The sequence below is a fragment of the Podarcis tiliguerta genome (genome assembly GCF_965153285.1).
Source record: "Podarcis tiliguerta genome assembly, chromosome: 4".
In the NCBI taxonomy this organism is placed as follows: Eukaryota; Metazoa; Chordata; class Lepidosauria; order Squamata; family Lacertidae; genus Podarcis; species Podarcis tiliguerta.
This window is the reverse complement of record NC_139537.1, coordinates 47,148,169-47,169,728: the sequence shown is the minus strand read 5'-3', so window position 1 is coordinate 47,169,728 and position 21,560 is coordinate 47,148,169. Positions and strand designations below refer to the sequence as shown.

Sequence of the window (21,560 nt, the reverse complement as noted above, 5' to 3'; positions counted from 1 at the left end):
TGTCTTTTAATTTTTTGTTTGGTGTGCTATATTTATTAAAATAACATTCCTCTTACTTTGGGTAGTGTCCTTTAAGATGACTACAGCCTGCCATCAACCCTGTTGGCTGAGTTTGCTATGGCTCCTAACCTGAGATCAGACAATAGCTGACCCCTACTCCCCAAAGCCAAACCTTTCAAGGAATGGAGGGAACTACAGGCAGCAGAAAAACCATACTATCCAACCTTTGAGAATAATGAAGGCATTCATGCTCTAGGGAAGTTTCTTTCCTGGTCTGCCCAGGCTAATGAGCTCAAAGGTTGGTTTTGTAGCCACAACAATATCTCAAGATGGTCACCAATATCTTTTTACTACTTTATTTTTTATTATACTATGTCTGCATGTATCTTCATTGTGGAAGGAGGGAATATAAATGTTTGGTTTGGCTGGACTGTGCCCATTCCATGCACTATAAAGGTAAAGATAAAGGTACCCCTGACCATTAGGTCCAGTCGTGGATGACTCTGGGGTTGCATGTTCATCTCGCTCTATAGGCCAAGGGAGCTGGCGTTTGTCTGCAGACAGCTTCCGAGTCATGTGGCCAGCATGACTAAGCTGCTTCTGGCGAACCAGAGCAGCGCGCAGAAATGCCGTTTACCTTCCCACCAAGACGATACCTATTTATCTACTTGCACTTTGACGTTGCTTCGAACTGCTAGGTTGGTAGGAGGTGGGACTGAGCAATGGCAACTCACCCTGTCACGTGGATTTGAACTACGACCTTCTGATAGGCAAGCCCTAGGCTCTGTGGTTTAGACCACAGCGCCACCTGCGTCCCTTCTATGCACTATACCACACACTTAATAAAAGGTGCCATTTTGAAAAAATAATAATATAGAGTTGTATCTAAAGAAATCATAGAAGATGATTAACTGAAATTCAGGGGTCTGCTCTAAGTCATACACAAGCCATAATTAAGGTTGTGTTTAAAAATAACACACCAAACATTATGCCTTGGATTCAAAGAAATGTTAAGTGAGACACCACTTGCCCCATTGGAGCACTGCCACCTTCCCAGTATGGAACTGCCTTTCAGCTTATGCAGGGCACCTTTGGACCCAGGCCTATCTTTTTAATCAAGATACTTCTGCTGAACTGAAGATCATTTAAAACAAAAGGTTTGCATGGATACATATATGTAATAAATGACTACAACCCTGGTCACATGTAAACTTTAGGTGCACAACAATAGTCACAAACATTAGATTATATACGTGTGTGTGTGTTTGGCTGCAGCATCATTAAATGAAAGTCTCAAGGTGTAATTTAACAAGCTGATAAAGTTGCTACAGTAATGAGCATAATATTGAATCCTTGATTATTCTGAATTATATAAGTGGAGGTTCTCCCAATGTAACATCTAGCCCAATTTCTATTATAAACTGGAATGTGAACTCAATGGTAGACTATTACCTTGATATTATAGTATTAGAAAAATTGATTTTGTTCATGACTTTGGCCAGACCTCAGCTATTTACACACTTAGAGTAAGCTACAGCATATTTTGTGGTAATAACAAGGAAAGAGAAAGCACTGAGGGCCACACATAAAGGGTGATATTTTAGATTTACGTAATATTTTGTTTGGTGCTAAGCAGAATTATTTTAACACACAAAAACAGGCATCCATCTCTCTCTCTCTCTCTCTCTCTCTCTCTCTCTCTCTCTCTCTGTATGTGTGTGTGTGTGTGTGTAGAACTGTTCAGTTTTGCTTCTTACCATTTACAAGTACAATGATATCCCGAAAGTCAATTTCCCCTCTGGCTTCTACTCTTCCTTCACATCTGTAAACACCTTCATCACTTTTATTGATTTTAAGAATTTGAAGATTATTGTTTGGCAGCATGGCAAACCTATCTGGAAAGGCATGTAAGATATAAAATAGTATCAGTAAGTGAAGGCACTGCTGTGAACATGATTGTGAATTGATAAAATTTAAACTATTCTGCTATACTATCAGAGAGCTCATCAACAAAACATACTTCAATTTACAAGTAAAATGTAATTCTAGAAGCTCAGTTATCCTATATCAAATGCTTCATGTTGTCTTTTTAAAAAAAATTAACAAATGTACCTCTTATAAACTACAGATCATCTGACCCATCATACCTCACAAACTTTCCTAACAAGAAATGAATATCAGAACAAGGAAAAGGGAGGCAGGAAAGAAAAGAACAACAGAGGCAGGAAGAGAGATAAAGAAGTTAGGGAAAGCCAACCTGGTTCCCTCCAGACATTGCTACACTGCAGTTCCTATCATTCTGACCTCTGGCTATGCTAGTTGGCTTGGACATGTGCAAGTGGTTGCCCAACAAGCACAGAAAATGAACCACATTGGCGATCAGAAGGTTATATATGAATTTATCTACAGATTCTCAATGATTATTATAAGTCTCTGTTATATGACTTTTCCACACACTGAACTGTTGCATGGCTCTACCATGTAACTGATATCAGGAGAGTGAGATAGCTCATGGTTTTGAAGTTTTAACTTTTTGCCACCAATGAAGGTTGTTGAACTCATAATGCAGGGGTCAGTCCAAGCTGGTCCACAAGGCTGTTCTCACCCAAACCATGCCAATATACCCCAAACCTCCTCTTGGGTGTGAGGTAGGTAAGGGTGCAGCTCCAAAGGAATAATGCAAGCTCAAAAGCATTGGCAGAGAACCCCACTAGGGTATGTATGCTGCTGAGGGGGATCAATGTTGAGTAAGACCCCCTATTGTTTGCAGGTGATGTTTCATAGCACATCTGCAAACAGACATTTTTGCTTTCCAGATACCACCTGCAGATGGAAAATGTAGCTGCTGTAACTCAATGTAACTGCTAATCGTCAGTAACAGCAAGCCTGTTGGCACGCACATTCCCAGTGCCAATCAACTTCAAATGGTTGCAACCTGATATAAAGTCAGGTGACTGACCAGTGGAGGTCCTGCCCACCTGTCAAAGATGTTCTGCAGGGGGGTTAGGAAGGAGAGGTTCTGGCCACTTGCTGAATCCACTGCCCTACCTCTCTTCCAATGTATCACTTATAAAGCTTCCACAATGATTTAAATAATCCAGAATCAACTGACTGATGGAAAATAGGATAGCAGAAGACAAAGAAAGAATAATTCAATGCTCCAAATCATGGCAAAATCCAACAACCATAGAGCAGATATTTACCGTATTTTTTGCTCTGTAAGACTCACTTTTTACCTCCTAAAAAGTAAGGGGAAATATGTGTGCGTCTTATGGAGCGAATGCAGGCTGCACAGCTATCCCAGAAGCCAGAACAGCAAGAGGGATCGCTGCTTTCGCTGCGAGGCTATCCCCCTTGTTGTTCTGGCTTCTGAGATTCAGAATATTTTTTTTCTTGTTTTCCTCCTTCAAAAACTAGGTGCGTCTTATGGTCTGGTGCGTCTTATAGAGCGAAAAATACGGTATATCTTTTGTTAAAATTCAGTCATTTTCCTGATGTTTAATTCAGCATATTTTAGCTATTTTTCAGAATTTACTAAGGTAGTATAGAAATTAAAGTAGTATTGAAGTCATGTATGAGAAAAAATATGGTCTTGGGGGTTTAATCCAAAGACCAAACAAATGAAGATTAACACGACAGTTCTTGAATTATTGGTCTCCATGACTAACCTAATTTACAACCAAGTTTAAAAGCTAAAAATCTACAAATGTCTTCCCACAGCTGTTGACTAGAATTATTTATTTTTGTACTTGGCAAGAGTCTACCTAACTGTGGGGTACTTAACAAGAAGGTACCAATCACAGTCAGTTTGTAAGTTCAAGAGGGATCCTGAGCAGAGAAGTCTCAAACAACACAGAGTCTAAAATAACCAGGTAGATAGTCCTGTGGCCACAACCACCACTTCTCTGGGAAATTTCTTTCATCACTGAGTTGTACATAGGACCCAAGTAGTCACCAGGGTTTTTGTTTTGTTTTGTTTTTGGCCAGTTTTATCTTGTGGCTTTCATTTGCCAATCCCTAAGCTATTTACCTTTATTTGCAATGGAAAATTAAATTTCAGAGGGATATATCAGGAAAAGGACTGCATCGCAATTTAATAGTAACATTAATTGCAGTCCCCATCTCCAGCAATATAACATCTCAATGACCACATGTTACTCATTATTTTGCTAACACAATAGGTGTTTCATTTCTATATCAGAACATTAACATAAGTGCCTTTAAACTGGTTGAATGTAGAATGAAAACAGATAATTTAAAGAGTTACCAAAATACTAACTGTCAGCAATATTTGAGACTTCCTCATTTTGATACAACCAGCTGACAATAGGTGCAGGTGAACTAGTAACACGGCAAATGACTTGTACATCTTCTCCCTGTACAAATTCTTGTGGGGATGAGATATCTTGGAATGTGAGCTTTTCTAAGAAAGAAGGAAAGACAGCTTAGTTAGTAGCTTCTACCATTTGCTGAGAATTCCAAAGTACATTACTTAGGTGACAAAGAGAATTTACTTTGCACTTTAAAGTGTTAAAAGTATTTCACATGCAAGTTGGGTAAGTACGATTATCGTATTGTTCTGTTGCAGCAAAAAGACAAGGTTGATGGAAAAATATACAGCAGGGCATCAGTGCTATAATATTTATTTATTTCATAAAAGTCATACACTGCTTGATTGTTGTTGTTTTTTAAATCACATCAAATTTGTTTTCAAAAATACCAGAATACTTCAAGTTTCTATTAACAAAGACAAAACTATTTCAAGTTAAAAGTAAACCATTGTTGTTGTTTAGTCATTTAGACGTGACCAATTACTATAAATAAGTCTTCTGCTGCCATCTAATACAAATATATATAAGAAAATTTGCTTACTTCAAAGTAATCGTTGAGTGCATACAATACTTAGCACTGAGTAGCCCCAATATAATGAATACTTTTGATATAAAGTTTACAGAGCACTTATATTCATCATTTTCGGTACAACATGAAGGAAGAGAAGCCTTACTGCTGAATTTATTTTCATCTTTGGATTTTACTTACGGTAAATTTCCAAAACAACAGTAGCCTCTTGAGTCTGTCCTCTAGAATCTGTTGCTTGACACCTGTATATTCCAGCATCTTCCACATTGGCATTGTAGATTGTTAACCGTGATCTGACACCTTCTTTCTGTACTACCACTCTTTGATTAGATACAATCTTCTCTCCTTGTGGATTGTACCAATCTATACTCTCAGCCTCACCAATTACTAAAGGAAAGAAGAAAGAAAGACAACAATGTACATAATGAATAATGGACAAGGTATCAGATACATTTCTTTAAAATATGCTATGCTCATGTGCATCAGTTTGGTTCTATATTTTGGGACAATATCAAGCAGTCTCACAATATCATGCCCAGTAGGGGTCTTCCAGAATTTTGATTTTGTTAGCGGTGTGCATCTGATTTTACTAAATCCTAAATTAGAAACAAGCAACACAAAATGGCAGGTTTCAGGCTTGTCTAGGATTCCCATATTTCAAGAAGTAAAAATTTGGGTCATCCTGCAAAAAATAAAAGCTCAACAACTTTTTTTGCAATCTCGCCAAAATAAAGCCCCCTAAAACCCAGGCATTTCTTATAAAATTCAAAAGAAGAGAGAGAGATGGGGATGTAGGCCCCCCAAAAGAGGACATGTCTGGGATTTTCCGGGTGTATGGCAAGCCTAGGGTTGTCCAAACCAAAGAGGAATCTGTCTGAAGTGCCTTGAACTGAAGCAAGAACAACTAAAGTGATTTGGAGATACTTTTGTTTTTATATCTGTGGACAGTGTGCCTGCAAAAATCAAACCATTTCTCCCAAGATTCCAATGTAATGAAATTCCATTGTAAAAGTGGGAAAGCGGAAAAAATTTAATTGGGTTTCTGCAATCACAATGCTTCAGGGAAAGGATGCTAAAAAGTACTATATCACTTTGTTTTTACCAGTTCTGCTTGTTTTGCTAGTTCTGCTAATGACATTTGTTTCCAAAATGATAGACAATCGAGTCTTTCTGCCTTTGTGTCATTGCCCGAGCATCCATTCCTGCATTGATATAATTTTGAAAAACAAACTCTAAAAACAACAAAATAAAAAAACCAATCATTCTATCTATTATTTGAATAAAACAACTGAAATGTAGAATATTTTCAGGAACAAATTATTCATTAGTGGTTGACATTTGATTAGCTAGGTTTTGTTTGTATTACTTCTTTTTGTAATAATCTTTAATTATCTGCCATTAACTCAAAATTCAATTGGTCGGAATGAGTAGCCATAAAAATAATTACATGGAATGAACTTTGTACTTTCTCCTGTCCTAATATCATTTCAAAGTTAGAAGGTAGTGACCCCATGGTTTATAGACCTAATAATGTATACTTAAATTCTAATGGGATATCTCATTGTCTCCTGGCTATGATATGACAGTAAAATCAACTCCTTTCAAATCTCACTTGGAAGCACATTGCAGAGATTCTGAAGCATAAATGCAGTGGAAATGTGATTTTCAGAGTGAAGGCTTAGAAGGAAATTCCACCAATACCTGTACTCATTAAATGAACATTGTTCAGATAGTTTAATTTATTCAGTAGCCACTGAATTATTAGTGCCAGAACATCTCTCAATGTTTCAGTTCATTATACACTTTTAATGCTTTGTAATGCATTTGCAGAACAGGTAGATCTCAGTGATCTAAGTACCAGGAAAAGATTCCCCTCTAAATTTCTATACAAAGGGTTACTATGAAAAGCTCAGGAGCACATCCAGTAAAATAGAGAGCAACTCTATTCTTGCTATCTTTTCAGAAGTGAAAAGAGGTCATGCTCAGTGCCACTAATGTTTCCGACCAGCTCAGTTCTTCTCTCATTTAATTGCCTTAGTTTGCACCTTCTGCAAACTGGCTGCTTCAATATGAAAAACTCAATTCCTACCCAGGGCTGGCTCTACCATTATTTAGAGGTGGTGCCTGCATTATTTTGGGAGCCATGAAAGAGAAGCAAATTATTAGTTTTTTAATTTATCATTGACATCGTTGCCATCATCATAAAATTTACATACTGCTTAATTTTATATATATATCAATAGATATTGTCAGGGAACTGCCATCAGCTCAGAGGCGAGAGGTGGAAGGCCAGTTAGGTTACAGGGAGCCTCCAAAGATCGTGAGAAGCAGCACTTCCTCTGCGGAGGAAGAAAGCCACGCCTCCAGTGGGGAAGGGGTGCAGGGCTCGGAGGATGCAAGGGAGAGCCACAGCACTGAGCATGAACAAAGCGGGGGGGAGGCAGGTCCCCCTCTGCCCACGCTCTCTTTGTGCAGTCGGTTTTCACGCAGAGAGGGGAGGTCTGCTGGGGGAAGATTTAAGGACCGCCCACTCTCAGATTCTGCTAGCGACTGAGCAGACATGGAATTTAGTCAATCTGCATTGTGAACGTTTTGGACAGATAATAAAGCCTTGAAAAGACCAACGAGGAGTCTTGCCTGTTTGCTCTCAAGCAACCATGCTGGCACACATAACATATATCAATAAAGATCTAGATCTATCTATCTATCTATCTATCTATCTATCTATCTATCTATCTATACATAATTAGTTTACAAAAAGATAAAACAATAAAACTGAAAAAAATCACAACAATACTTTAAAAGATAGAAAATTTCTATTGTATTTTACTGCCAAGAAGGGAAGGAAGTGCTTGTGCGATTTTTTTTGATTTTTTTTTTGCTTCAAGTATACCAACTGACTTGAAGGGAGCGCTATATGCTGTTCTACCTGAGGCAGCCAAGTTCTCACCCTCCCCTTTTGCTCCTTAGACTAGTGACTCCAGACCCATAGAGAGGAATCTTCACTTCTGAAAGTTTGCATTTAAGGGACCGTTTCACCAGGTGCCTGTGATCACCACATGGCACTGAATGATGAGAAAACACAATTCAAGTAAAGCACATTCCACACAGTTCAATGCCATTGGGGGGGGGGTAGAGTGGGAGAATACGTAATTTATACAGTTCGTGCAAAGATCAGGGACCATTTTCCAATCAATCAAATCAAAATAATGTCAGACATTATTCTCAAGTGGAGTGTCAGGAAACTGCCATCAGTGTCCGAGGGAGAGAGCAAGCTCCAAAGGGATCCCAGAGAGCGTCCTGGGAGTGGGAGAGGCAGCCCATCTTCTGGGGAAGAGAATCAACGTAGCTCCAGTGGAGAAGGGGGGCAGATGGGGGAATCGGCGAGGCGGTCCCATGACTCCTTGCCGGGGACCAGCGGGGAGAGTAGAGGTCCTCCGCTGCCTACGCCCTCCTTGCGCAGAAGGCTTCCGCGCAGGGAGAGTAGGTGGAGACTTGGCGTCAAAGAGCTTCTTTGCTGGAAGAAGTTTAAGAAACGCCCACTGACGGATTCTGCCAGCGATTGAGACAGTCACGGGCGAGTGGCTGCCCGGACAGGAAAGGTTCACTCAGGTAACCCAGCCAGAGGTTGGGACAAGCTTACGCACGAGCAACCCCTAGAAACATTACATGGAGTAGCTGCTTTCTAATGCCTACAAATATATTTTTTTGCTTTCATAAAAGCTCTGCAGGACCAGGCTTCCTGTAGACCAGAGAGTACCTATATTGGTATGTAACTATATATAATCTAAAATAATACAATGAAATATAAAGTGCACACAACATTAAGAATCCAGGTTCTCAAAAAATAATGTCAAAAATATTACAAAATATTAGGTTGAAACTGCACTCTTCCTCATAAAACTCCAGCACACATCTGGTTCCAGGAAGGGTCTTATGACCAGGCAGGAGGACCATAAATATTTGAAATTTCCTTGCTCAACCACTTACTTCCTTCCATCAGCTCATAGCTTCTTCTTTCACTGATATCTATGTAAGATATTGCCTTGCCCCATATTCTCCAATCTTAGATTCCAAGCCTCAAATACATTCCTATCAGGCCAATCACTAGTCAGTGATTGTTGCAATGAACAACTTTGTTACACTTCCTTAACCATCCCGACGCTTAGCTGCTTGCCTCCAATTGGTGTACACACTAGTCACACGTGAAAAGGGATAGAAGTCAAGTTGAAATTAAGCAAATATACATACCTGTGCATGTGAAGAATTTGGATACACCCACACTGACTTCTACCTTGCTGAGGGAAATTGACACCTGTAAAAGTGCTGCAAAATAAAATAAAATAAAATTATTATTATTATTGAAGCAGAATTTTCCATATGTCCACAAAGAGAAAGACTTCCACATATTAAAACCATAAATAGAATCATGTCCCTACAAATTAGATTCCTCTCTGAAAGAGCCTTACACCCTACCTCTTGGAATACTTCTAAGTAACAAGCGCCACAGACCAATATTTAGAAGCAGAATCCAAATATAAGGGGCAGACATACTCATGTATAAAAAAGAAGGGGAAAAAACAGCTAATGAGATTTTTTAAAAGAGGCAATCATGTTATTCTAAACACATCACACCATCTATTAATTTTTAAATACATTTAGCTAAATCCAGACTACGCTAGATGAACTCAATGGTGTCTAAATAATTCACACATAAGTAGACCTAAATGGCAGTCCTTGAGTGACATTGTCACAGATTGTTACCTGCACAATGTCCCCAAATAACAGCCAGTTGCCACTTGCTATTTTCCTTCTGGAAACAAAACAACAAAACCACCTGTGGCAAAAAAAAAATAAAAAAAAATATGACCCTGAAATGCATAGAATTTTGCCATTGGGATGTGTTTACTACAAGCCAATGTTAGCAGACTAGGGTGAATAAAAAATCAAGAAAGGTCAAGAAACGGTGGGGTATATCCATATTTCTCTAACCAAAAGCAGTTCTCTTGAAGGTTTCTTAATGGAATCAGAAAAATACCCCATTTACCATTAATGTTAGTTAACATTGGTTCTCAGCTGCAATGTAGGTCCCTCTGCCCCGACAAGTTACAAAATTTTCATAACACTTTAAAATATTTTTCATTTGCAAAAGGAGTCATATTCTGTTTAAAGAAATCCATCTTGCTCACTACTCAACCTTCCCGTTAGCAGAACTATCATAACAGTTGCTTACAAAATGATTCTGTGCCCAGTCTGTTTGCAGTCAACAAGCTACAGCTTTCCTCTCAGCTATAAAATGAACTAAATATTAATGTTTAGTGTGCAGCTACATCTCTATTTTTTTTCTTTACTTCATTGCATGTATGAGGAACCCTGAAAGTTAGTAGGACCATGACAGAGAGACAGAGCTTCCAAAGGTTAGTGAAAAATAAAAATCCCATTTGTGCCCTGCTTTCTACCATAAAAGCTTAAAACTCACTCATTGCCAATGAAACAGAATATCATGTTTATTGAAAGGGGACAGAAGACCATGGTTCTGAGCGACATACAATTAAAACAGGAAAACAGAATTCTGACTAAATTGGTGATGCTGGCTTCTAAAAAGTTCGAAACTGCATGCAGAAAGTAGAAATTGTCCTCTTTTGGGGGTCTTCTGGCAGTTCCCCCACTTCAAGAAGTGAAGTTACATGGAACCAGGCAGAGGGCCTTCTCAGCAGTGGCACCCTACCTGTGGAACACCCTCCCATCAGATGTTAAGGAGATAAAGAACTACACAATTTTTAGAAGACTTCTGAAGGCAGCCCTGAATTGGGAAGTTTTTAATGTTTAACATTTACTATGTTTTTATATGTTATGTAAGCCACCCAGAGTGGTTGGGGAAACCCAGCCTGATGGTGGGATATAACAACAACAACAACAACAACAACAACAACAACAACAACAACAAATAGATCAATAGCAATGGGCCTATCTGCAATGTTTAGCTGATTAATAGGCTAGATTAATGAGTGCATTTTTGTAGTGGTTAAAAAGTTATCCCTGATTAATTATGCTTCACATTGAAATCATTCATTGTTTTTAATGGGATGCAGTGAAGCAAGAAGGGCACCCTAGTGTTGTTTATGTCCCCCTTCCCTACCCGGAGGAATCCCCTGGGCTACCAAAAATATATTTCTGAGGGTTGGGGACACTTCAGAGCAGTATGGGACATGGCAAAAGAGACTTCAATATTTGCTTGCATTGGATGCAACCTGTAGTATTGTGATGCTACACCGACAGACAGCACAGCACAGCAGAAAACCTATTCAGGCATTATGGAAATGGAGTAAGATCTTCCATGAGGAGGAAAACGTTGAGATGAATATGTTAGCTTCAGCCCATCTCTCTTCCTTTTCATCACCTTCCATGAGGTGGCTGGAGAACCACACTGCAAAATTTGAAGAAGACTGAATTTCCAAGGATTACTGAATACACTAATATTCAGTTGGCACAGATTGCTCCTCAACTTAAACAACATGAGGAGGAATAGAATTTAAAGGCACTGGTATTAAAAAAATTAAACTACACTTATAAATGTAGGCACAACTCTAGTAGTAACAGAATAAAGGAAAGAATATAAACACATGTTCTACATATGGTTATTTAATAATTATAAAATAGAAAACAAAAAAATACCATATGCCCTCTTTCCCCAGCCCAGCCAGAAGCATTATTTCTGGCAAGGCTTTATGTAAATACGGTTTGAGAGAATTAAAAATAAATAAATCCCTGATGCAGATTAGAATCGAAAAGTATTTCCTTAGTGATTAGTTGAGCAATCTGTGCTTATGAGGTAGTTAAGCAAACTCTATTACCGGTTCATGGAATGTTCTCTCATCAGTTATTTGAAGTATGACATTTAATTAAAATGAAAATATTCTGAAGGGATATCAGTGTCCAAAAAAGTTTTATGTCATGACCAGATGTAAAGCTGTAAAGACACGACAGGAAGTACTAAGATGATGTGATGAAGCTACTGCATGAAAGGCAGGAGAAGATCAGTTGTGCAGCCCATGCTTATTCACTTGTGGAGCATCTATCACATCCATCCCCCTGCTGGTTTACTATGGTCAGAGTGGGGAGGTGAACGGCCCTTCCTACCTCTTGACAACAATGGAGGAACACATTACACCACACATGTTTCTCCTCTCTGCTGGTGGAACAATAACTGCAGTGGATCTGTAAAGAGGCGTGTTAGGGAACTTCTAGCTGGTTTAGACATCCCACCAGTGTGCATTCATATCTGCTTCTAGAGTAACACTTAACACCACTTCTTTAAGCCCCTCATACAGTCAGCTTGAGTGACATGTAAACTGGAGTGACATACAACAGCACTTCCTCCTCCTCTACCCTGCAGTCCCCTATGCACCCTCAAGATCTGCTGAAGCATTGGGGGATCCTAGAGTAGATTTTTTAGAGGTGTGGGGAGAGGATAGAAAAGGGAAGTATTGTTATATAGTACCCTTAGTATCTCAATTTACACATTATATTTCTCAAGTTGCTTGTGCACTATATCGAAAGTTAATTATCCTTTTCCAATTTTCTATTTCTCCATATCTCTTTAATTACTGTGGTACCTTAGTTGTAAAACTTACTCCATTCTGGGAGTCCGTTTGACTCCCGGAACCATTCGAAAACCAAGGCATGGCTTCCATTTGGCTGCAGGAGCTTCCTGCACTCAATCGGAAGCCGCGGAAGCCATGTCAGACGTTTGCCTTCCAAAAAGTGTTCGCAAACCAGAACACTCACTTCTGGGTTTGCAGTGTTCAGGAGCCAATTTTTTCAGGAGCCAAGCCATTTGACAACCAAGCTACCACTGCAAGGTACCCCTGGTATCCTACAGACATATTCTACAATAATTATTTTCTTATTTTTCAGTGAACAACCTTAAGCCATTAAAAACAAAATGTAAGATAGTAAATTCCATTTTCATAATATGCTATTGATTGTTACTAAGTGATATCCAACAACAGTCAATTCAAATATTATCTGAAATGTGTAGATGTGTAATAATATGTTTCTCTATTTCTAAAAGCTAGAAAAATGAATCGTTCCTACTCCTAGAACCCATTCTCAAAATTCCCCTTCCCACTGGAAATGTTTCTCCATTGAAGTAACTCTATACCCATGCTGTACCACGTGATTGCCATATAAACAGGCTCCATATATGACCTGCTGTCAAGATAGAAGTGTTTCTTCTCATTATTATTATTATTATTATTACTACTACAACAATAATAGAACTGACTTTTAGACAGGTATGTGACAGTACTGGATGTAATGATTAAACTAAGGTTGTGGTTCGAGGACCCGACCCCCGCGGAGAGGGAATGAATGCACGAGGACACGTGATATATGGTTTATGGGCATGAAAAGGCCACAACTTTATTGGTTACAGCAGTGAAAAGGTATTGGCTTAGGCATTGGATATCCACCACAGGGGTTGAATCACCAGTAGGCGGAGCCTGTTGATGCTAATACAACTATAGGCTCTCCCCTGATGCCACCGGGGGTCGTGCCATGGCCTCCCGCCAAGCAGGCATCGGACAGAATACACGACCGCTGGATTCCTTTAACGGAATACCCAAAATTGAAGGCGTAGGCGATGGCCACACCTAGCCTTCCAACACACCACAACACCATAATCCAATGCCTAACCTACCCACCAATACCACGAAAGTTGTGACGATTGCTACGAGGCAGGCGAAAAAACCAAATGGCCTAATGCCATGTGGAAAAACTCCTACCAGGCCCCCCGCCTAACCAGGGCGACCAACCTAAGGTCCATAGCAAGGTCGAGACCCTAAGCTGAAGGGAGTGGAGGGTGGGTGACTCTCGGCGGGCGAAGAGAAAATGAGGCCGGGGAGAGGGCTGGCGTGGTAACTTGAAGTTACCTGGGCACGCCCCCTGCCGGCTCCCGATTGGGTGCCGGTCAGTGGGCGGGGCGCCAGCCAGGTAACAGGGAAAGCAGGGGGCGGCTGCCCCCTGCAAGGGGCAGTGCTCGGGCTCCCGCCCACAACCACTCCCCTCCCTTCCAGGGAGGAGAGTCTTTACCAGATCCCCCCCCCAATGAATCTGGGGACACTTTTCAACTTCAATGGATTTTGTATGGGTACTGATTTGTAAATCTGGGGATTGTCCCTGGGAAATGGGGATGTCTGGTAACCTTAGATGAAACCTTTCCTGTTTGAGAAGTTGGGAGGCACCATATTGTAGAAGCTTCCCAAGTGATTTTGACCCACTGTAATAAATGTGTACTCTATTTTAAAGATGAGCTCAAGTGTTTTGCTTTGCTTTTGAGTTCAAAAACACAAAAATTGCATCCCTGAATGCTCAGCCTTGCTTATTTACATACATTGAAATCAACAAATCTGTTTCCACAAAAAATGCAATTGTGTGATGAATCGATAAATATTCTTAGACAGAACCTATGCACATTTAAATAGGTCAACAAGAAAATGCATGATCTAGTTAAGATGCCTGCATTGCAGGGAATCACTTCCAACCCTACAATTCTATGATTCTGTGATCATTAATTATTGCAGTGGGAGGAGAAAGATTGGTCTGATTAATGTCCTCTGCATGGCAACCTCTGCCATCCTCCCAAGTAGCTTTATGGCATTGTGTAAACTTCCACAGGTCCTGTACACTGCACTTGCCAGTTTTGACAAAACAAAACTTTAAACTCTATTGAGGTCATTTAGAGTTTATTTTTCCTCCTCCCATATTTGGCAAACAACAGTCTCCGGAGTCCCAGAGGTAATGAAGGATGTTTGTTGTATTTTTTAAGTGTTTGCCATTAAGTTTCAAACAGGAATTTTTTTTTCATCTATTGTTAAATCAGTTATCAAATGTATTTAAGAATTTAGGATTTCTTCACAAAATCACTGAGATTTATCAATATGAACTGAAAACAAGTTGACTAATTCTGAAGAGTGATTCTAACTTGTTTACCAATGACTACTCTTCATTATACTGATATTATTATGTTCCTAGCCTGACTGTGTGTAATATTCTTTGTTGTATCATCAGGCAAAGTGATCTTAGTTTCTCTACTTATGGGACTGAACTAGAAGTCACACAAAGTTCATTCAGCCCATGGGATTTTCAAGATGTTTCCAATGTAAGAAGAGTGATGCAAGTGTTTCATCCTTTGGTACAGAAAATAAATATATGGATGCAACAAGCCAGAACAAATTAGGTGCATTTAAATCCCATTGTAATCAACAAACTTTTAAAATTTATGGCACTACCTAGTCAAAGGTAAATATTTTAAAGTCTAATTTATCTAAAAGGAAGCCTAACCACAAGCTTAATTTTCTTCTGTTGAAATCAGTGACACTTAAATATACTGAACTTTGGCTTGATCAATTATGTTAAGAAGTAAGTTCCAGTTTCAATGACACAACCTGAGAAGTTGCTATCCTTAGCCCCATCCTGATCAGTTGCTATGGTAATACTGTGCTGAATATTGTTATATGCAACCTTTAGTAAGCTGGTATTCTTTCAGTACCTATGCCGTTTTTTAAAAAGCATTATTTATGCTAAATTGTGTGTACTATTTTTCAAGGCCTATATGGACCTTGAAAAACTATGTTCATAGGGCACATTCTTAATTCCTGACTAAACACAGCTACACACCTAGGATTTGGTAGCTACCCTCTAAATTGAGAAATGCTTTGAGTGAAGTCTTGAAACCCAAAATTTTAATGAACGATTCTAGGTGTATAACTTTGGTTAGTCAATTATTAGAAATGGGACCTATAAACATTTTCAGAAGGCCCCTGGTGTCCTGGCTCAGTTTAATACAGAAATTTGTATTAATATGTGATTAGCTTCACATACATTATTAATATTAGTTGTAACCTAACTTTCAGAGGAACAAAAGCTCATCTCTGCCCATTCATTTTAATTGGAACCGGTGAATCAGCTCTCTTGAAAATACACCCTGGGGTGTAGGAAGCCCACACTTATTTTGAATTACACTATACTGCTGAGAACTTTTTGTAGAATCAGTGCAATTACTTTAAGTTAAGGTAATTTGGGGTCAGAATTCTATTACATATCTTGAACTTAATTTGGACTTTTTTTTTAATGAAGTGCTTAGGATTCTTGCTAGGAAGAAAAGTCTAATAGTACTAACATCCTTTTTGCAGGGGTCGTAACATTGTTTGTAGTAGCTTGGATTCAGAGGTCTGGAAAACTGCAGATGGCGGGCAGTAAAAATCCCTAAAACTCTAAGTAGAAGGCTTCTATTTAACATTTTTGGAATACTGTATCCTCTTTTCCAAGCTATGTCAAAGCTGCTTTGCAAATTAATAAAAGCCATTGTCCACACTGCAGCACCATATTCCCTGTGGGATGTTCTGATGAAATGACTGCTTTTCCCTACAGTAAATGCCTGAATATTCTTTATATAAGAACAACAATAAAAAAAGACAATATTGCAGGGTCTTACTCTTTTACATATCAAAACAGATTCATTTGAAATCTTTAACAGAAGAATGTAAATGTAATGTTCACTATGGAATTATGTTCAGTTGTTTGCATGCAGTAAATTATAATTTATCTTAAACATTGTTGAACTAAAACTTTTCAGCCATTAAAGCAATTGCTAGGCAAAGCAGTGGGCTGTGGGTGGCATTGTGGTCTAAACCACAAAGCCTAGGGCTTGCTGCTCAGAAAGTCGGTGGTTCGAATCCCCACGACAGGGTGAGCTCCCATTGCTCAGTCCCAGCTCCTGCCAACCTAGCAGGTCAAAAGCACGTCAAAGTGCAAGTAGATAAATAGGTACTGCTCCAGCGGGAAGGTAAACAGCATTTCCATGCACTTCTCTGGTTCGCCAGAAGTGGCTTAGGCTGGCCACATGACCCGGAAGCTGTCTGTGGACAAACGCCAGCTCCCTTGGTCAGTAAAGCAAGATGAGCACTGCAACCCCAGAGTTGTCCACAATTGGATTTAATGGTCAGGGGTCCCTTTACCTTTAGGCAAAGCAGCAGCATGCTGTGCTGGAAAGGCAGAAGTTGCCTAAAATCTAAAAGTGCTTGGGCTCAACTCAAGAGTGAAAGGCTTGTAATTAGTGATCTGCTATGCATGGCACTACTGTACATGCTATTTTAATGCCCCAATATTTACACTTTAACTATGATTGTTTCCAAATTAGCATTGAGCCATTTGTTTCAAGCGACAGTATTGAAATGGAGTAAATTATTTCAAATAAAATGGGATGACATTAAAAGAGGATTAAAGAAATATAAAGCATCTAGCCATGTTTTTGTTCTCCCTGCACTGTTGGAGCAGGTAGAACAAACCTGAGAATTGAAGATTTGGGGAAACTGGTGTACTCAAGTGCTGCTTATGGGATTCTCAAAGACATCTCTGTGTGGTCACTGTGAGAACAGGAAACTAAACTAACTGCTTGGGCCTTTGACCTAGCCCAGCAGGGTTCTTCTTATGCTTTTAATATCTTTGAACAAGTATATACATTTATATGGGCTATCTTCTCTTCCTGCTCCTTTCCCTTCCCCTTTCTTCTGCATGACTGCACAGAGCATGGTATGGCACAGTCTATTGTGGGTCCCCCCCACCTCAGGTTTCTTTTGTTGTGCTCTTTTTTCTCATTTTCTTATAATAGCATCTACTTCTGCAATGTCTGTAGTCACACATCTATTGCCTGTTTGGGATTGCTTTTTCTTTTTTTTAATAAAGTAAGCGCTTAATGAAAAGTGCATAACTTTTTTTCCAATAAGTGGATGGATTTTGGCTATGCAAGTATCAGCACTAATCCCTGAAGACAGAAAATATAATAAATGATTCATCCCTGCTCTAAACACAACCTTCCAGCAATCTTTCTAATATCCAACACAGAATGTCTTTTTAAAAATCATCATTTAACAAGCTAATGAGTTACTGGGGTATATAGATCTGTTATACAAAATATGGAAGAGAATCAAATACGGGGAAAGGTAATGAGTAACTAAATAAAGATGATTTTGAAAGGGCAAGATATACCTCTCACATGGTGTTTGCCATTCCAGAAAGCTGAATATGATCCATATTCATATATCAATATATTTCCAGAAGCAATTTGTTTTGCACATACACAAAATCAATGAACACCACCATAAATTAGAGCCTAGAAGCAAGAGACCTCAGTGCCCAGACATTATAAAAATCCTTAGATTGGCATAAAAAGTCAAATTACATGAAAATCTGCTCTCAACTAACCCTGTCCCTCCAAAAATAGCTAAGAAAATTGCTTAATATTTTCTGAAGAAATAGAGAATAATAAAATAAAAAATGCTTCTATTGTAACTAAAGATTGAGGATAGTTATGAAAAAGGAGGTGGCATTATAGAATGCACCACTTCTAACAGCAGGTAGGAAAACCATAGTTTTTATAATTCCCTTCTGAAAGAAAATCAGCACAAAAATCCATGAAACGTTTCTCCCTGATCGACTGGTTTGTATTTGTGGGGAAGTTATATTATTTTTTAAATGGACAAGAACTAAAAAAACATGGAGCCCTGCACCAATAGTATGCAGCAGTACAATTCTATATACCATGGCAGCAGTCCATCACATCATTTCCACATCATTCATTTGCATTTGTAGACCCAGGGTTAGCTCACAGTGCTTACTCTGAATCTAAACTGTAGCATGTGTGAGTTTCCTACTTCTTTATCAAGAAAGGGTAACTAAAACCTTTTAAATGAGTTTGGTGACCTCTTGTCTGGACACTTTCTGTACAGTAAGTGCATACTGGCAAAAGTTCTTATTAATACACACCTTGTCCTTTCCTGCTAGAGCCAGATTGAAAAGATATTCAACATGGCTAACTTAACTCAACGACCCCCCCATGCACAAACTTCACTTCTGCCAACCAAAGACAATCAACCACACCCTAGGCCACCCCAACCTCTCTCACCACAAGGAAACATAACAAGTGAATAGAACGAGAACCTACCCAAGTGACGCTTGCACAAACCCCCCACACATACACTAAATAAGAGAACATAAGCTTTAATACCCCCTCTCTCCCTCCCCCCTCTTTTCTTCCCAACCCTATACTGCATATAACACCAATGCTTCACAAGAGATGTAACTGATCTGTAGAAAACACAACCTGAAGAAAGAGACAATGTGTGTGCTTTTGTAAACCAGGAAAAACTTTAATAAGAAATATTTTTAGAAAGAAAGAAAGAAAGAAAGAAAGAAAGAAAGAAAGAGGCAAAGATATGCCCCACAGGGATACCGTGGAGGAAAAATTAGAGAATTCTTCTAACAGATATCATAGATTAAGTCCAAATAATTTCCAGTCTTTATGAAGAAACAGAGGAGGGAGAGAGACAGAGAGAGAGAGAAGGAAATAGCAATTTTGCTTTGAGCCTTGATATGAGATGCCATCTTTTTGAAAGTTTCCAGGTCCCCCAACCGACCTTTCACAGGTAGAAGGGGCAGCCCACCTGTTGATCACCTGACATCATGTGATTCAATTTCAAAGGAACAATCAGAAGTCCACTTGCAGTGCTCTCCCAATTCTTTCCCTCCAACTGCAATTCAACACTTTTTTCTCTTGGGTGCCTTTTTCTGTGACAGAACCATTTTAAGTGTTTTAAATTATGCCAGTGGGTGCAAAGGAAGAATAATCAAAGCACTCAGAAGTTTCATTTAGGCTCCACACTTTTACCTATCCCACACATAACATTAGGTGACATCAAGTGCTGAACAAGTAATTGTGGTCTGTGAAAAAACCATATGATGGGCAAACTGGGGAGGTTTGGTGGGCCCACCTTTTGTTCTAAAATTACACACACAAATGCACACACTGTATTTTGTATCCTGCATGCAAACAAGAAGAGGATACATTCCCACAATTTCAATCCAATGTTTTTTGAAGGTTTAGAAATCATTTTCAGTCTCTCAACTAGAGATATTGCCAGGAGAAACAATGAAAATCCATGGGGACTCACTATGATTCAAAATTATAATGTGTAATAAATTTGACTAATAAAGAGGATTAAAGAGTTAGGTGGTCATGCTTAGTAGGAATTATATTATTTTAGTATATTTCTCCTTGAAATAAAGCACACATGCATGAATAAAAATTGGATTACATATCAAGCATGAACTAATAAAAGAAATAAATGAACAATGGATAGTGGTATTCTACATTTGGCAAAATGTTGTTGGCTTTTACCACAAAAATGACCAACATGCAGAACTCATTTCCAGTTTTTCTAGCTGAAATGCTGTTGGACTATCACTGATGGACTAATGGCCCTTCCACTAACTTGACATTCATTGTTCAATATTTTTTTTAAAAAAAAAAAAGATAAGGAAGATATAATAAAGAACTCAACAGGGCTGTAAACTTCAGAATTAAAATGCATTGTCAGAATTTTGTGGACACCCTTTTGTGTGTGTGGGGGGGAGTGTATTTCAACTAATCTCAAATACATGCAAATCCTTGGGGAAATGTCTTGAAAAGCAACTGTTTTAAAAATGAAATCATATTCAACAAGTAAGAATAAAAATACCAATTCTCATCTTTAAAACTATACCAATTCATAGGTTAAAAAATGCACATTTCTAGCAAGTGTAATTTAAATTGAAAATAAGTGTTTCCTATAATGTAACAACACAAAAGAAGCATAGCTATAGAAGCTATAAAACAGCATAGATTTCTAAGATTGTAAATTCTACATACACTTTACTTTATATACTACATACACTTTACCACTAACGTTTGAGTAAGGATACACAGGATTGCCCACTTTTGAATGCCTGAAAAGTGCTCTGGTATATTTTTGTATAATATATGTAGTGCAAATGGTTTTGAATTGATTAAAAAATGCTTTCCACATACCTGCTATCCAGACTGAAGAGCAAATGTATATGGTGCATTTAAATAAGGTAGTGTATTATACGAGTATTAGATAAAACAGAAACTGCAACTAATTCTTTCTAGACTATGACAAAATTGTTTGAGGTAATTTGCTCAAACAATGATTAAAAAAGCACTTGGTGTCAATAAAATTGAGAGGTTTTTGTTTTATCCACAATACCTAGATATCAATCGCCACAATCCAAAACACTTTACAACTACTTCCATGAACCCCAGAGGCACTTGTGCTTCTTGAGGAGTACCATTTTTTTAATCCCTCCAAAAGTTTCAGCTGCATTTACCATAGGCAGCTAGAGAATGCCTGCAATTTCTCCTTTTCTTGCAGCAGCTCCTTGCCTGAAAAACAAGACTACATTGAGATGTAGCATAATTCCAAGACAGGCCTTAGGGTGTGGGGAATGGTGACTATCAATGGAGGACATTGTTCATGTAGTGTCATTCCAAGGGCATCCTGGGGGATAAATAAGACAGGCACTGCTGCCACAAGCACAAAATGGAAAATATAATTAAAGTGATAAAATAGAAGAACAGCTGCCAGTGATAAGTGTAAGTTAACACTCCAAAAAAGGGGGGGAAAGAAATTGTTTAAAAGTCTCCTTGAAATACCCATTCACCCCAATTTAATCGGCTATGCCCTACAAATCTCAGGTTCTCATTCTTTGTCCTATTTCAGGTGATTGCTACATCTAGTGTTTCTTGGTTCCAGTCACAATTTTTATATAAAAGGATTAGCCTTTTCCCCAGCAGAACAGGC

General features: G+C 38.7%; 1 protein-coding gene across 3 annotated transcripts in view; it reads right to left on the bottom strand.

The window, feature by feature from the left end:
- Window positions 1-21,560, bottom strand: part of NCAM2 (neural cell adhesion molecule 2) — a 193,650-nt gene that overhangs the window by 90,839 nt on the left and 81,251 nt on the right. For all 3 annotated transcript variants that reach the window (XM_083439234.1, XM_083439235.1, XM_083439233.1), the window contains exons 2-5: window positions 9,112-9,186; window positions 5,041-5,247; window positions 4,280-4,423; window positions 1,758-1,895 (exon numbers count right to left, since the gene is read on the bottom strand). In XM_083439234.1, coding sequence (XP_083295360.1) covers window positions 1,758-1,895; window positions 4,280-4,423; window positions 5,041-5,247; window positions 9,112-9,186 — 564 coding nt within the window. The remainder of the gene's footprint in view (window positions 1-1,757; window positions 1,896-4,279; window positions 4,424-5,040; window positions 5,248-9,111; window positions 9,187-21,560) is intronic.